The 17,153-nt window shown below is 39.1% G+C and overlaps 1 protein-coding gene across 1 annotated transcript; it reads left to right on the top strand.

Moving 5' to 3' along the window:
* Positions 1 to 15: 15 nt before the first annotated feature.
* Positions 16 to 17,131, top strand: HEXB (hexosaminidase subunit beta). Its single transcript, XM_015652272.3, has 14 exons — positions 16 to 348; positions 441 to 598; positions 3,930 to 3,995; positions 4,775 to 4,821; positions 5,027 to 5,137; positions 7,676 to 7,777; positions 9,300 to 9,429; positions 10,151 to 10,331; positions 11,321 to 11,407; positions 11,985 to 12,057; positions 12,712 to 12,886; positions 13,745 to 13,835; positions 14,066 to 14,170; positions 16,943 to 17,131. Exons 1-14 carry the CDS (start codon positions 62 to 64, stop codon positions 17,004 to 17,006), a joined length of 1,677 nt encoding a protein of 558 aa, XP_015507758.1. The 5' UTR covers positions 16 to 61; the 3' UTR covers positions 17,007 to 17,131.
* Positions 17,132 to 17,153: the final 22 nt, after the last annotated feature.

Here is a 17,153-nt window from a genome sequence, read left to right as displayed (position 1 = left end):
CCAGAGGCGGAGCCGGGCTGCCCTGTGAGTGGAACGGGCGGGCTGAGGCAGCTGCCCCACTATGGGTAGGGCAATGGGTCTGGCTGGGTTGCTGCTGGGGCTCGTCGTGCTGCCCGCCGTGCTGGTGAGCACCAGCCTCCGCCACGGCGCCCCGCGGACCGAGGCTGAGCCGTCCGGCTGGGAGCTGGTGGCAGATGCCGTCCCCGAGGACTCGCTGTGGCCGCTGCCGCAGTGGGTCCGCACGTACCCTCGCCAGCTGCAGCTAGCGCCCAGCCGCTTCCAGCTGGTGCATGGCGCCGGCTCCTCGGCGGGGCCGGACTGCGGGCTGCTGCAGGATGCCTTCCGCAGGTGAGCGTCGGCGAGGCCGGGGTGCTGCAGCGGCGGCCCGAGGACGGGAGCAGCTGCCTCAGGGCCCCGCCGGCGCCTCTGCTTCCCCGCAGGTACTACGAGTACATGTTCGGGCATTCCCGGCGGCGGACATGGGGCCGCAGGCCGCTGGCTGCCCGAGCGGAGCCCGAGCTGTTCCAGCTGCAGGTGGTGATCGAGGCGGGGGACCCTGGCTGTGACAGGCACCCGCACCTTGCCTCCAGCGAGGCCTGTGAGTACCCGCTCACCGCGCTCCTCCTTCCCCGGCTTAGGCGGCACCGTTAAGCGCTTGTTTTCCTATCACGTGTCCGGTCTAGAAGTCAGCAGGGCTTTGGGTCTGTTTTTTTAAGGAACTGGAAAGCAAGGGGTCTCAGAAGTGCGCAAAAACATTTCACAACAGTGGCGACCAGAAGATAATTCTTGCTCTTGATGCTATGGGAGATCTCAGCCCACAGTGAATCATGAAGCTCGTTACCTGTCGCCTATGATTTTTGCAGTTCAGCTGTCATACAGCTCACTCGCCTACCTGCTACTGCCCTTTCTAGCAGCTAGCATTAGGAATCGGAGATACTATAGTGTGCAATAGCCAGCTATCTTTGGTGAGATCTGTGCACAGTCAGGAGATTATCCCTTACAGTATAGGGTATTTATTGGGTGAAGGCTGTCACTGCTTACCGGTCTCCTAAGAAATGACTGCATTTGAATTGAAGCTTCTTACACTGAGTAATACATGGTATTTCCTGTTTTTCCAGGAAAACCAGAAAGTGCTTGTTGAACTTGTTATTCTTCTTGCAGTGCTATAAATCTACTTCCTGTAGATACAATAAAGGATTTAAAATCATGTTTATATTTAACTTATTTTTCTATGCATCTTTATGAAGTCCACAAGCATGGAGTAGTACTCTTAAGTGCTAATCGCCAGAGAATTTCCTTAACAGAAATAAGACTGAGCAATAATACTGTTTTTTGTCTTGGGAGGGTAACACAAAGATCTACATATTCCGTTAATCTAGGCCTGTTTCAAGATAATCTTCTGTTGTTTGGTATCCAGGATACAGATCCTTTGAAAAAAGATCCTTTTAATCTCGAGTCATACATCTGCAGCAGTATTAATTCCACCTGACTTGTGACAGAATATGCTGATATTAAATTTACTCAATCTTTTTGGGACATACAGCCAAAGAGTTCAGTTTTTATGTGCAAGCTTATAGTACATTTCAATGAAAATTAAATATAGCAGCAAAAATGCTAATGCTCTTAACATTGTTCTGCCAGTCAGGTTATTGTGCAGCTTTATTATTATTTGAACTTTGAACTGGTTTGTGAACTTTAGATTTTAATCTAAAGTGGTTCTTGTTTTATGTCACGGAATCTGTCAGACCACGTGATTTCTAGGTTGCATTCTTTAGAGCAGGCAGTTTCTTTCTTCTGCTTCAAGAAATAAGTTTTCTGTTACAAGTAACATGTTTTCTTCATGTAATAAGCTGAGCTTTCTAGACTTAAGCAAGTTTGAATTTTTTGGCTTTTAATTTTAAAATTAAAAGGGCTGTCTTTTTAAGGGTACTAATTCTGGAAAATGCTGTTATTGGCGACTTGGTGGTTTGGGTGGTCTGGCTCGTTAATAAACAGTATGGACCAATCAGGGACTGGTAGCAAGAGTGTCTTGTAGCAAGAGTATTGGATTTGTAATCAATGGGCATGTTATCTTCCCTCCTGTCTTCTGAGTTCTTGACTGTTCGTGTAAAATGTTTCAAGTAGCTTATTGCAGCATTTTCCAACTTCATTTAAGGTATGATACCTTTTTTTTCAGAAAAAAAAAACAAACCCTGCTGTGTTGTAAATAAATCCTTGACAATCTATCACATTTTCCCTACTGTTTACCTAGAAAGATTGCAGTAGTCTTCTAAATTCTCTTTCTTCCAGTATGTGTAATCTGTGCTTTGGTTAGCACGGATAGCTGTTCTTTGGTAATTTGGATAAATGTTTGAACTGTGTAAATTGTAGCCAACCATTCTTTCATACTAACACAGATGAAATAAGTCATTGTACAGTAATTCAAACCTTGGATTTTTTTCTCTTCTGTTTCAGATGTGCAATTATTGCTTTGATGTTTGAATACTAATATAAATCTATATATTTTTATATATAGATATCTATAGATATCTATATAGATGTGCATATATGTGTATGTGATTTTAAAAAATACTTTAAATATATTTGTTTCTTCTCGAAAATCTACTGAATCACCTTAAATTCAAAACCAAAATAATTTTAGCTATTTTTTTCACTAGTGCTTTGTACTGTACTTCAGTACTCAAACTTAAGGGAGGATTGTTATGGATTCCTTCAGGTACCATTCTTAATTTTACTTACCGTACTTCATGTCACTGCCCCCATATGGGTGCTCAGGTCAAGAGGGTGACCTGGCACCCTGTTGGTGCATCAGGCACAGCATCAGCCCGGCAGTGGAGGGGATTGTCCCACTCTGCTCTGAGTTGGGCTGGCCTCACATCGAGTGCTAGGGGCAGTTTTGGGTGCCTCACTATAAGAGAGATATTAGTGAAGAGAGATAATAGTGAAGCTATTGGGGAGTGTCCAAAGGAGAGCCATGAGGATGGTGAAGGGCCTTGAGAGGAAGATGTATGAAAAAGGGCTGAGGTCACCTGGTCTGTTCAGTCTGGAGGAAACTGAGGGGAGACACCACTGTGGTCAACATCCTCACGAGGGGAAGGTGAGGGGCGGGTCCTGATCTCTTCACTCTCATGACCAGTGACAGTACTTGAGGTAACAGCACGAAGCTGAGTGAGGGAAGGTTTAGGCTGGATATCAAGAAGTTTCTTTACCTGGACTGTGGTTGGGCACTGGAACAGGCTCCCCAGGGAAGTGGTCTCAGCACAAGCCTGACAGAGTTCAAGAGCCATTTGAGCAATGCTTTCAGGCACATAGTGTGACTCTTGGGGGTGTCTTGTCCAAGTGTTGGACTCAATGATCCTGATGCATCCCTTCCAGCTCAGCATATTCTGTGATTGTATATTTTGATTTGTAATTTTTTTTCTTTGTATTAAGACCTTAATAGTATGCACTTGACAATATATGACAATATATGACAAATTATATCTCTAAAAAAAACATGTAACCATAAACTATATAAAAGGAAGGTAAAGGGAGAATTTATGAATTGGTTTGGCTTAGCCACCCAAACCTTATCACATATGTCTTAAATGGAAAAATACAGTCTGTTTTAAGTCAATTGGATTAAACTTTGCTGGAATTTTGGCTCATGTACAATATTTTAACATTGCCCTTATTAAGTACCTTACTTCTTTTATCTTCTTTCTGATTAGCTGTTGACTCTCTGAACAGTACTTTGCTTTTATGGGAAAACATAGATGAAAAATAATTGCATGCTATCACCATTTAAAGCAGGATTGGTTGGAATTTAATACACAAAGGGAAACATGTAAGGGATTCTTCTCACTTGAAGAATATTCATAATGCCTTTTGGTATTGCCCTGTCAATTAATTCATTCTTGATGAGTAAGCATTATTTTTCTTTTCTTTAGACCATTTAACTGTAACTGAGCCTGTGGCTATACTGAAAGCTTCTGAGATATGGGGTGCTTTAAGAGGTAAGCTGATGTTTTTCACATTGAGCTATTTGTTTAGGCTTTTTGCAAATTTCATGTTTAAATTTTTGCAAATTTATTTCAAAATAACACCTGAGTCTTGTCCTCATTCAGTACTTCATTGGAAGTAAGCTTAGTAAGGCCAGAAGGATACTCAGATGTATGATTTAGACCCTTGGTCCAGATGCTCAGCATCTCAGATCCAGGTGGCACACTGTGAGTACATTCTGGCTGTGCCCAAAATAAGCCAGGTCAAGCAAAAAGCTTTCTGAACTACAGTGTGAACAGATTATTTTCTGACTGCACCTATAAAGTGGACATGCTGAATACATCGCAAAGAATAATAACAATCCTTACATTTAAGTCTGCTGTTCTTACTGGAATTCTAAGTCTGTATATTAGCTAGCTATAAATCAACATATTTTTCATGCTGAATTACAAACTTCACCAGTTCCAGAAATTACAGGAATAGATGTACAAGACCAGAAATTCCCACCTTGCTCACAGTAACTTTCTTACTATTTGGGAATTAATCTGCTGCAGCTGAACAGTAGCACAAGTATTCAGTATCTGCAAAATAGAGAATTTGAATGGTTTTCTCCAAAATTTTTTAAATGGTGATGCTTGAGCAATTAAGGGAACTGTGCTAAAGAGAAAGAAAATCAGGCACAGAGCATTATTTCTGGCTATGTGAATGCCTGTAAATGGTTACGGTGCTGTTTAACTAAAATTTTAAGGGCAAGTACTGGGTTTTGAGATCCCTTTCTTGGATATTTTTCCAGGTTTGGAAACCTTCAGCCAGTTGGTTCATGAAGATGACTATGGAAGTGTAAGTATGGCTGTTAGGTAAATCCACTGTCCTGATAACTGGGTGCTTTTCTAGAAACAACAGATCTACCTGTTTCATTCAGCAACATTTCAGTTTATTACATATTTCCAATAATCATTTTCTGAATAAGAAAAAGTATTTCCTGTTTGAAATTATGAGTATAAAAATAAAATAAAATTCTAATTTTTAAATCTTGTTCTCATAGTTTCTTGTCAATGAATCTGAAATCAATGACTTCCCAAGATTTGCTCATAGAGGAGTCTTATTAGATACTTCAAGGCATTATTTACCGTTGAAATCTATTCTTACAAACCTGGTAAGTAGGCAGTTTTGTATCATTAATAATGAACGCCTTTTGTTGTTGTATTTTGGTCCCTGAAGTAGCAACTGGAGCAGGTATGAAAGAAGAACCCATCTCCTCTGTCTGACTTTAAAAGGACAGAGTGAACTTTGATAAACAAAGGTCTGAACATAGACTGGAGAGAAATCAAGTAGGCAGACACAGTGATTATTGGATCTGTAAAGGAGACTTGTGTTCGTGGTACCTTGGATTCTCTGTGTTTTCTGACGCTTAAACCAGCTTATGTGTTATTTCTTGGAAGCATGTTTTGAGACATCTGGCTGTCATCAAGCAGTACAAGGGATACCTTGCAAATTCTAGCTTCAGTGCCAGTGATTTCAGGAAAACTCCAGGCTTTTGGAGCAGACTTTGGTAGTCCAGCAGCAGGCTTTGGGAGTCCTTCCTTAGGCTGCTAAGTGCAAGCCAGTAATTAAGTACTATAGAGCAAGGAAGAAAATTCAAAATGTTCACTGGAAGCTACTGAAAAATAAGCCCAGACTAACCAATAAAACCAAACAAAACTACCTCCAAAAAGCTTAAGTGTGTGGAACACATTAATTCTTAATGTGCTCCAGCCCTGATGGAAAGGTGATTTGTATAAGCTTAACAGCCAAAGCTGAGGTTTTTACTGTTTTGAACTCCCCTTTTCATTTTTTTTTTTTGTTAAAGTCATTGTAGGTGGGATATTTAGTTAGTTGAAGTGGAGGAACAGGCAGTTTTCTGTGTTGTCTCTGTCTTGCTTCTCCAAGATGAAATAATATTCAAAATTTCCCCAACATGTTGCAGAATTTGGAAAAACATGTTTAAGATAGGCAGAAAGAGTGCAGATAAAAACAGTCTTTAATTTCTGAGGTAATCCTTGAATTATGCTCAGAACTTGTCCTTTTGGTATTTACCACTTGTTTTCACATTCAAGGTCAGTGCCTGTTCAGCAGGTTATGCTTGTGTAGCATTTGCGAAAGAGGGTTCTTCAAAGTCTCAAATATTTGTGTCAATATTTTTTGTCTTGTCTGAAAGAGATATCCAAAGAGACTTGGATTTTCTAACTGTGTTTGTGTTTCTGTAACTGCTGCTATTCTACTTTCTTTCTTTAAATTGCATATCTGTCTCCAATACATTATCAAAGCTACATTTCATGATGTTTGCTGGTATAAGAGCGAGTATGCTTTTCCTCCCACCTCTGTGCCTGCTTGCATCCAGACTAATAAAAAGCGTCAGTAATCTCTTCTCTGACATGTGATGATTAGATACTTAGGGCAGCAGTTAAAGTACATTTCGTGTTTGTGTTCAACTGCTGCACTGTATTTCCAGGAAGGGCATTTGTCCTTGAGGAAGGAATAGCTGAACTATTGAATCTATGAAGGTCCACAGATGTAATTTTCTATGTAGAAGGATGGTATTTTTTAGAAAGGCACGAAGAGAGAGCAATTAAAACTTCCGCAGTGTCATGAAACAGATGACATAAATTTGGGGAATGGACAAGATATGAATCTTCCTTTGTATTTGGTGGGAGTTTCTGAAGAGATTTTATCACCTCTTTAAATGCACCTAGGTAAGAAAAGAATGGGAAGAGTGGGTGGTGGAAACAATTGTTTTGTGGCAAAGAATTGGGAGCACCTGTGTTGCAGTCAATCATGAGCGATGCAAACACTTATTTGGTCTGCTCACAGCACACCCTTCTAGTGACTAACAAGCCAGCATAACTCGAGGTATGTGTCTAACTGTCCAACTGGAGTCGTAATTCTAAAATAAGTGTGTTGATATTGATCTTGATTATCTTAAAGATCAAAAAAAAGGGAAGAGCTGACACTGTTATGAATGAAAACAAAAGAAACACTGTCTTTTGTAGGGAAAATGCATGGTTTATTTTGCATGCATTTGAAGTGGATTCTGCAGAAGTCACTAGTGACAAGGGATGTACTATGTAATAGGAAACTTTCATTCTGTTCTGTTTCCAAGTCCAAGGTATTTAGTTATAGAAGTGTAAGCTTTTCTGTAAGCTGAAACAGCTGATGGTGCATAGAGAATTACCCACAGAACCATCTTTGTTGGAAGGGACCCACAATGATCATTGAGTCCAAATCTTAAGTGAATGGACCACATGGAGGTCAAACCTGCCACCTTGGTGTTAGTAGCACCATGCTGTAAGCGCCTGAGCTAATCTCAGGGTATGTGTTCTGAAGGAGAAAAAAATGGTAAGTGTTCATAGCAGTTCATACTACACAGGCTGGTAGAATGGGGGTCAGATCAAGAGTTTGTTGACAGCAGTGGTGAAAACAAATTGCAGAGGGGTGGAGCAGTTAGAGATACATGTTTACTAGGCTTTAGTGAAAGAGAATGCTTTTTTAGTTGGTAGGGGTACTGATGGGTTTTGGTTGGTGGTTTGGTTTGGTTGAGGTTTTTTTCTTTTTTAGCTGTTGCTCTAAGCATCATATGCTGGGATAAGACCACTTTTTGCATAGACTTTCTATGAGAATGAAGTGTTTAACTAGACTGTTGCATTATTTTTTACAGGATGCCATGGCTTTTAATAAATTCAATGTTCTCCACTGGCATATAGTAGATGATCAGTCCTTCCCTTACCAGAGCATTTATTTCCCTGAATTAAGTGATAAGGTGAGTGAACATCATTGGAGCAGGGTGGAAGGGCAGAATTCTGGCAAATATTTCACGAAAATAAAATGTAGTTTACCAATGCTTGAGTACATCTGCTTTGGCTGATTGTAAAACAGTACCATGGGACCAGTAACCAGCAAATCCACATTTTGAATCCTGCCTGAGTTTCTGTGGGGACCATTTTTAAGTCTTCTTTTGGGTACATGGTAAATGACCACCTTTACTCTTCTGTGCACATTTTCTGAATGATCCTCAGTGTTTGCAGGCCTTTGAACACTAATGGTATGCAAAAAACAGTAACACTTGCTTGGATTTCTCTTGATGGGTTTCTTTAGCTGGTAGATTTCTGCCACTCAAACAAATGTACAAGATTTTCCTGCCAGCTTTTGGCAGGAAATAACCACTGCAATAGTACTTTTGTCCTGTCTGACACCTAGTTAGCTTTACAAAACACACCATGTCTGTAAGAGATCCGAGAAACAAATACACTGGAATGTGTCTCTTTATTTCTCGACACATAGTAGTCTTTGTTACATTAGTGAGAGCCATCGTGAGGTTCTTGCTCAGTCACTGTACAGTAGGAGCCAAATCAAATGCAGTTAAGTAGTTAAGAATAGTTAAAGTAGACTAAGCCTAAGATTTGTGATTCTGTTTTAAAATGCTTGCTAGAATCTGACCCCCATGAAAATTTTGTTGCCAGTGCTTGAGCCGTTGCTGTGAAGAATTTTATAATTCAAAAATTGTAGATGTTGCGTAGTGTGGTCAGATTTTGTCTAGTAAAGGCAAACTCTAGTAGAGTTCTGTTGTTAATCCTACTGACAGGTAGAGAGATGGAGATGATCTTTGTCTCAACAAGGTTCTTTTTGAAAGGCTTCTTGTCTACTGTTTCCTTTTTTGAGTAACTCAGCTTTGGAAACCATTTTCAGATAAACAGAAGCTTAAGGTGCTATTAATCATGAAGAGTCATGATGTATTCTTGTGTAGTTTGGCTATTTGGCAAGCATCTATTTCACCAAACTGTGGTCATCTGGGTCATTGTCACATTTGTTGGCTGTGTGGGAGTGGAATTACACTCAAATTTAGTGTCACAAAAGAAACATGTCCTAAGGCTAAGCTGGTCCCTGTATCAAAGCCTAGAAGCAGAAATGTTGGAAGTTCTTTCTGACTTGGCAGAATTTTTCCATTAGTCTTGCATGTTATGTTTCAGAGCTAATGGGCAAAACAACTTGCCTCTGTACAGAAGAATTAAAAACCATATCTTCAGAATTTGAAGGGAAAGAAACTAGCTTTGTGTGTTCTTCAGTAACTGTGCGCTAAGGAGGAGAGGAAGGTCTCCTCAAGGAGATCTGTCTCAGTGCTGTGAGTCTGTTGGTTTTTTCCTCTCCACAAGTTAAGTGAAAAGTTCTGTCTGTGCAGTTGATAAACCACAGCCAACTTGTAAAACTGCTCTCCAGTCTAAGTCTTCCGTCCAAATTATATCTGCTGATATAATGTGTTGTCTCTAAATGTGAATATTTTACAGGGGGCATACTCCTCTAACCTCATCTATACTCCTACTGATGTCCGCCTGGTGATTGAGTATGCCCGGTTAAGAGGCATCAGAGTTATCCCGGAGTTTGATACGCCAGGACACACACAGTCCTGGGGAAAAGGTATGCCCAAGAAAGTATTCATTATTAAGAGATTGTGGTAAGTAGTAGCAAGCAAGTTACGTTTTTAAGAAGTAACCAATAAAGTGCTTTGGAGCACCCTTGATAAGAGGTAAGGAAGAGGCACAAAGGGATGTCATGACCTTTACAGGTTACAGGAAATAAAATTAATGAGGAAAGTTGACATGTTCTATGCTAGGTGTGTGTGTGCAAGGGGACAGATACATTTTGCTTTACAAATTTTTTTTCTGTATTTTGCAGATACATTGCTCAAGGCTTCATTCTGCCTTGAGCTATGTACCTCACACTGACTTAGGTGTTAGAAAAGCAGAATAATAAAAAGAGAAAAAAAGCCTCTGAAACACACTCCTTATGTTTGGCCTTCTAACTGGCTTCCATCTGAATGATATTTATTAAAGCTTTTTTTTTGTTGTTGTTCAAGTAGTCATCCAAATACTGATTTGCAGGTATTGTGCCATGTTGCATGTATTAGTGTGTGTTAAATTATAGATCTGAAAGTCATAGTCCTGATTGCCACTTAGAGGATTCTTTAACCTTTTACAAGTTGTCTTACTTCATCCTGCCTCTATATGATTATACTTAAAACAAGTGAGCACTCAGGTCATGAGTATTTACCTTTTTAATATAGCTAACTGCTTCTTCCTGCTAGCAAAGTTAGCATAGCAACATGAAGCTGAATATAATCTATTAATGTTTTTATTAGGTCAAAAAGATCTTCTCACTCCTTGTTACAGTGGAGGACAGCCAACTGGGTCCTTTGGACCTGTAAATCCCGTTTGGAATACAACTTACGACTTCATGACTAAGTTCTTCAAAGAGATCAGCAATGTATTTCCAGATGAATTCATTCATTTGGGAGGAGATGAAGTGGATTTCAATTGTTGGTATGGTGACAACTCAAGGAACAAATATCTAGTGCCTTTTGAACTTGTCCACCTCCATCAATTATGGAACCCATTTGCATAAGAGTTTTCACTGCATAAGTGAAAGATCTCCACTCCTACCTCTGTAACTATTTACAGGCAAATCATTTGTGAACCTCAAAAAGCAACTGATGTGCAGAATTTTGCTTTGATTCATAGTTTCATAAATATTCAGTTATTCTAAAGGATTTCTTTTTGAAAATTTACCCTGGCAGAACAGAGAATTAGTATGTTAGAAAAGTACTTGGTAAGAAAATCAACATTTAAATGATTTGTGTTAAAGTAGATGTTTACATTGAGTTCTGCCCACTAGAAAATCTGGTAACTGTAAGAACTACCAGATTCATGTGTGTTCGTATTAGAAGTACAGCATGTATTAATTCAGTTGTGGATGTTGAATATTTTGGAGTCTCTCTGCTGAAGAGCCTAACTAATAATAAAGAACTTGGAGCATTTTGATGAGTATTGCAATTGATCTAGTTAGTATTTCTACATTCTCTTTAAAGATCAAGTCCAAACTCAGGACATGATTTAATTTTTATTGAGAAGGAAAACTTCTGACAAATGCTTTAACACAAAAATGTTGGTTTGTTTTATGTGGTAGAAACACAAAATTGTTGAGTTCTCAGACTGCTGATAACCTTGGCACAAATTGCTGAGATGCCAGGAGCCCCAAAGCTCTTAGGGGTTTGAGGCAGCCTGCCAGAGACCACTTCAGAACAGACTCCAGCAGATTTACCAGAGAATTAGGTCCATTGGCTTTATTTCAAATTAGGATGAAACCCTTTCAAAATATCTAAGTCATGTTAGATGTTGCTCTGCAGTGTGTTCCAGTCTGTGGCATGCCTAAGGCATCAATGTGCTGCGAATAAGTAGAAATGATTAGGAAATCTGGTTTAAAACATAACAAAAATGGTTTTTTAAAACTTATTTTCTTGTTATTATTTAAGGAAATCTAACCCTGAAGTGAAAGAGTTCATGAAGAAGCGAGGTTTTGGCACTGACTATGCTAAACTGGAATCTTACTATGTTCAGAAGTATGTTGGTATTTTTAATTCTTGCTCAGTTTTTCACAGCCATTATTTGAGGGTGGCATTGAGGTGCAGATATGGAAACTAAATTAATATCTACATTATCTTGAAAAATTAAATATAATTAATATTTGGGACTATCCACTTCATTTTAAAATACTAGGTCTGAAGTTCATAGCTTTAAAACTTGGGACACAGCATGGATATGTAGGCTGGTTTTACACATACAGTTAATCTATTGAGTATCTTAAATTGGGTTTCTGCACAGGGTGTAGAAGTTTTTGGTGGGATTTCTTTCTCTCCTTAAATAACACGGATTTAGTCACCCTGTGACTAAATGATTTGCTGGTAGTTTTGGACATCAGTTTGTGTTAATGCATGTGCACATTGTTCTACATGGTAGAACATGCTCTGCAAGACAGAGCACTGAAGGCCGAAACCAGAACAACCTGCTTTTTCTTGGTCCCCTGTGTAGTGGTGGGAACAATTTGATGTGCCTTGCGGTAGGAAGTGTTGCTCTACTTTGAGTGCTTGTACTTATCTCATTGAAGTTCACAACCCTGATCTTATTTCTAAATTCTAGCATTTTGGACATTGTTTCCTCCTACAACAAAGGACAAATGGTCTGGCAAGAAGTGTTTGATCACAAAGCGCAGGTAAGGTGGGAAAATAAGTAAGGTACTCTTGCACAACAGCAGAATATTGTGTGAAGCTTCCAAAGCAGACTATTAAGTAGATCTGGCCTTGTCTCTTAAGAGTTAAAGCAAGACTACTGACATTAGCAAGTCTCCCCAGCTGTGAGTAATTTCAATCCCTTGAAATTACCATTTGTTGGATATGTAATAGGTAAAACAGGGACACCAGCATTGAAGTGCTTTTTAAAGGTGAACACAGTATAATATGCTTTAAAGCATCAGAGTAAAGGGTAGAGAAGTTTCTATGCGTTTTCTGTCATTTTTTTTTCTCATGTAACTGTGTGTCTGGACTAATAACACCAAATGCTCAGCTTTTTAAGAGCTGGTCAGATATGTGGTGCTTGTAGGAGTCCGCTTAGTGCATTAACTGTCTGTAGTATAACCGAGGCTTCACTCTAGTTGGGTGTTTAAAACAAGCAAAGAGCTAATCAGCTTTAGACTTGGGGGGGGAGGGAAAGGATGACAAAAGGTAGTTTCCAAAATGTTCCTCTTCAAAACAAAATAGAGAGTTTTGAAATTCATGATCCTTTTCCTTGATAACAGCAATTAGGATTGACATTAATGTTTGTGGGTTAAGCTGGTTAGTTTGTTTATTTTGTCTTCTTTCTCTTCTAGTTGAAACCAGACACTGTAGTTCAAGTGTGGAAGGCAAGTAACTATGCTCATGAGCTGAGCAGTGTCACTGGAGCTGGGTTCACTGCTGTCCTGTCAGCACCCTGGTACTTAGACTACATAAGTTATGGGCAAGACTGGAAGAAATACTACAGTGTTGAACCGCTTAACTTCTCTGGTTTGTTACTTCTTTTTATATGCATGTTCTGTGCATGACACTCCTTGGTTTATAGTCCAGTGTAAATGGAAAAAATAGGGCTGTTCAGAGTGGCCATTCCATCACTGTGATTATAGTATCATCAGAAGAATTATGGTCAGCTACAATTCTGGAAAACTTAAATGTTTAAAAAAAAAAAAAAGGAACTTTCACTTCTCACAGGGAAAGGTGTTACCTTCCTCAAGCGTCTGATACTGGTATTTGCATAAGACAGAATGCCAGACTAGGTGGGCAGATGCTTTAGGAGCAGAGTTGTACAAAATGGCTGTTTGTAGACAGACACTGAATTTATATTCCCAAGCTTCTTGAGTGTTAAACTGGTGGAGAAAAAGGCATGTTCTCTCCCTGTATCTGAAGTTGATACAAACATTTTTACACTTGCTTGGGGCTTTCATTTTGTGAAAGGAAGCTCTCAGAGCTCATTAAGAATACCCAACTAAGTAATTTTTTCAAGGAATGTTCTGCGTGTGATAGAATGAACAGTTTTTATCAGGATTTAAATCCCTGAGAAATGTCAAAAACCAGAGGAATCTCTTCAAAGCATGAAAGGTAAATCTTTCTGACAGGGCAGAGAAATGTCTCCTCTGGGCAAATGCTTGGTGGTTCTCACATTCAGTAACAAGACTATCAAAATATAAGTAACTGCTCAGGATAGGTATTTTATATGAAAACAACTGAATATAAATATATCTATATTTATATAGATATATCTATATTATATATATAGATATATCAGATATATAGATACATCTATATATCTGTTGATATATGCCCATCATCTGGACAGAGAGAAATGCTGACTTTCTGCTTTGAATTCAGGATCTGAAAAACAGAAGAAACTTTTAATAGGTGGAGAAGCCTGCCTATGGGGGGAGTTTGTGGATGCAACTAACCTGACACCAAGATTATGGTATGGACTGCTTCATCATTAGATTTTAAAAAGACAGCTACAAGAATCATTAATTAATCCCACAGGACTGTATGCTGGTGGTAACAATGCTCTGTGGTGAACCTAAGCAGCTATGCAAATTAATGCCTCTGAGTATTAAAGTATTATATTAGACCTGGTATTAAAAAAAAATAATTATCCATTCTGGGTTATAGACCATACCTACTCTAAAACTAAGAATACCTTTACAGGCCTCGAGCAAGTGCTGTTGGAGAAAGACTCTGGAGCAGCAGTAATGTGACCAACTTGCAGGATGCCTACAAAAGGCTAACTAATCATCGATGCCGCATGCTCCGGTAAGACTTAGTAGCTACAGTGTATCTTGGTTCTCAGGTTTTATAACCAATGGAATAAAGGTACAGGCACGAACTGCTGCTCTGGAGATGAAGGGAAAAGAGCTAGCAGTTTAACCTGACAGTAAATGCAATCCCATTTGGTTTTGTAGCCACTGAAGAGGAAGACACAGATACATTAATACAGGAGTTCTGGACAGTTTTGCAACTAAAATGGTCAGAACTCCCTTTCAGTGAAATACTAGGACTCATCTGTGTTTTTCTTTCCTGTAAAGGAAAAACACCGTGATTGACTTATTTCAGACAAAAATTATATTAAAGGGTATGTGGGAAGAATGCATTGACAGAGGGAAAAGCAGACTTCTAAAAAAAAAGGTGGTGTTATTGTTTATTATGAATAATAATTAAAGACCTGCAGCAGGTAATCTATTGGAGCTTTGCATGAGAGTTGAACATGGGCAAGCTATTCTTTCAAGTATTGCCTTACTTTAGAGGCTGAGAGGGGTGGATAAGCAGTCCATGACAAATTTAATTCATTTATAAAGTGACTTTGTTTACAGTAGTAATAACACATTCTTCTCCCAGTTCTTTCCTAAAATGTACCTAGACAAATTACTGGTTATTTATTGCTAATGTTTTTTTTTACATTCACAGTTTTAGATTCAGAGATATGAGTGATTTCTAGGTTTTAAGTCCAAGTTTGTCTCCACTTTTGAAGTATACAGTCAGAGAACTGGATAGTTGAACTGCAGCAAGCATGAAACATGCCATTTTGTTTCTCTACATAAGTTTATGACAACTCATTGAAAATCTCAACTCTGTGTGGTACCAGTTCAAGGTAGATACAGTAGCAGTTACAGTCAGCACTTGAAACTCAAGCTCTTTGCTCATGTTCGTGAGACATGAAGATATCTTAGCATGATTATCCACTGGAATCACTTTAGAGTGTATAGTATATGTTTAGCTTACTGTCACTCTTTAATCAAGAGTGACTGAAGGAATTGAAAGTTTTGACTTAGCTGAGTTATTTCAAACTAATTTAAAATAATGATGTAGGAAAATAGCTGTATGTAAATTGTGATAGCTCCCTCAGTCATGAGAAAAATAGACACATTAAGAGAGTTGACAAATACATGTTAAAAGCAAGATTAAAGGGATTTCAAAACTTCCATCCTGTTACTTAGCAGGCTGGTGCATCTCTTTGTGGAGCTCAGGAAAACACTGCTACAGCTGAACAGTTAAGTGTACAGTGGCTGTGCCACTAGGATTAGGGTTCTACAGTGAACTAAACTGTGCTGTTCCTGGACCTGGATTGACTTCACTGTCGCATCTGCATCTTCTTCCTTAACACTGGTACTTGTATTGTTGTACAGGGAACCGGTCCAGATGACAGCAGCTGCTCTGCTACTGCTGGCATGAGAGATGCAGAATGCAGGGGCAGACTAAGGACTACTCCCTGTACTTGTTGTACATATTTAGCAGCAGATAGTCTAAGGAAAAACTGCTTTGCTGGCATAGAATGAACAATTCCTGTTAGAAAGTAACTACCTTAATAAAAAAGGTATGTTGTCCTGAAAATGATTCTTTTTAGACAGGCTTTGAACCAGAAAAACACTAGAGAAACCATTCCCTTTCCAGTGATGAAATGAACATTACACGGAGCTGCTTTTTTCACATTTCATGTATATGGGGCTTCCTCAAAGAGCTGACTTGGTATCAGGCTGCTGTAGTCTTAGCATATATGCAAGGACTATGTTCCTACTAATTTTTTTACTCATCACATATGCACAGATTGTGGCAGTTGTAGCAGGGCAAGGGGCTTTTCCAAGAGAACTGACAGCTCTGGCTTGTTCTGCTGCAGGTTACCAGGGAGCAAGGAAAATGGATAAGGTAGCATTTTGTAACAGCTATATGCTAGTCACTGGAAGAACAGTAACTCTGCCTATTGAAGAATGAGGCCACTGCTCTTGAAATAGTACTGTGAATGCAGTAGGTACTATTCAGATCTAAACTCAGCTCCTTCTATGATACAGCAGACCAGATTGCAGAGAAATGGTGATGGGAGAAAGGAAACAAGAATATATTCCAGAGACCTAGACACCAAACCATGCCTTTACTAAGAGTATGTCTTGCTTAGCAGCAGCAATCATTCAGCAAACTATTATTCCATTTCTTTCACTGCACCATTTTTAAACATTAGTAGCGGGAGTATCTATGTCTTAAAATGTTTGAGAAATAGAATGTTGTTTACAACTACTTTAACTGTGAAACATGTTTTCATACTGTCTTACTGCACCATCATAAGCCACAGTTTTTAATGCCACATGAAAACAGAATAATTTGTGATAGTGTCAGCTGAAAGAAACTGACTCCTCCCCCTGAAATAATGAAAATTATGGAACTAGAGCTGCATATGAAGGAAACACTGATATTGGGAGATGGGAGAATGGGTAAATGTCAGTTGATTTATATTTGCCTTTCTTATGACTTCTTTTTAATAAAAGCAATAGATTTTGCGGAACATCAAAAAGAACTAGCCCCTGAATTTAAGCTTTACAAGGTGTCTGCTAATAGCTTGGTGCCTTTGATTGAAACAGAGTTTCAATCAAAAGTAGAATAGGGCCTTTTTCACTCCCTAAATAGGCCGGCTGTTGTTTCTTGGGAGTAGTTTTGTTTATATAGTTATTAAAATAGATTGCCAGTATCTGTCTTCCTGCCTGCACAAGCAGCCAGTTGTTTGATTACAGTCATACCCATTCTGCTTTACTTTAACAGCCGTGGCATAGCAGCTGAGCCAGTGTTTGTTGGATACTGCGCCCATGAAGCAAGAGGGCCATAACTGCTGCAAAGACTTCTTGTGAACAGCCTGAAGTGCCTCTGGGGTATGAATATGTACAGGTGGTTTTGTATCTGAATCAAGACTTAAAATTTTCACTTTTAAAATAAAATTATTTGACAGCCTTGTTGGAGTAAAAATGATTGTTTT

This window comes from Parus major, chromosome Z (assembly GCF_001522545.3).
Source record: "Parus major isolate Abel chromosome Z, Parus_major1.1, whole genome shotgun sequence".
Taxonomy (NCBI): Eukaryota; Metazoa; Chordata; class Aves; order Passeriformes; family Paridae; genus Parus; species Parus major.
This window is presented reverse-complemented; position numbering and strand designations above follow the sequence as displayed.

Excerpts from the sequence above, each read along its gene's own strand:
- HEXB (XM_015652272.3), top strand. The coding sequence starts at position 62 with ATGGGTAGGGCAATGGGTCTGGCTGGGTTGCTGCTGGGGCTCGTCGTG. Across the intron at positions 12,058-12,711 it reads TGTTTGATCACAAAGCGCAG|TTGAAACCAGACACTGTAGT; the intron begins GTAAGGTGGGAA and ends TTTCTCTTCTAG. Across the intron at positions 13,836-14,065 it reads AACCTGACACCAAGATTATG|GCCTCGAGCAAGTGCTGTTG; the intron begins GTATGGACTGCT and ends ATACCTTTACAG.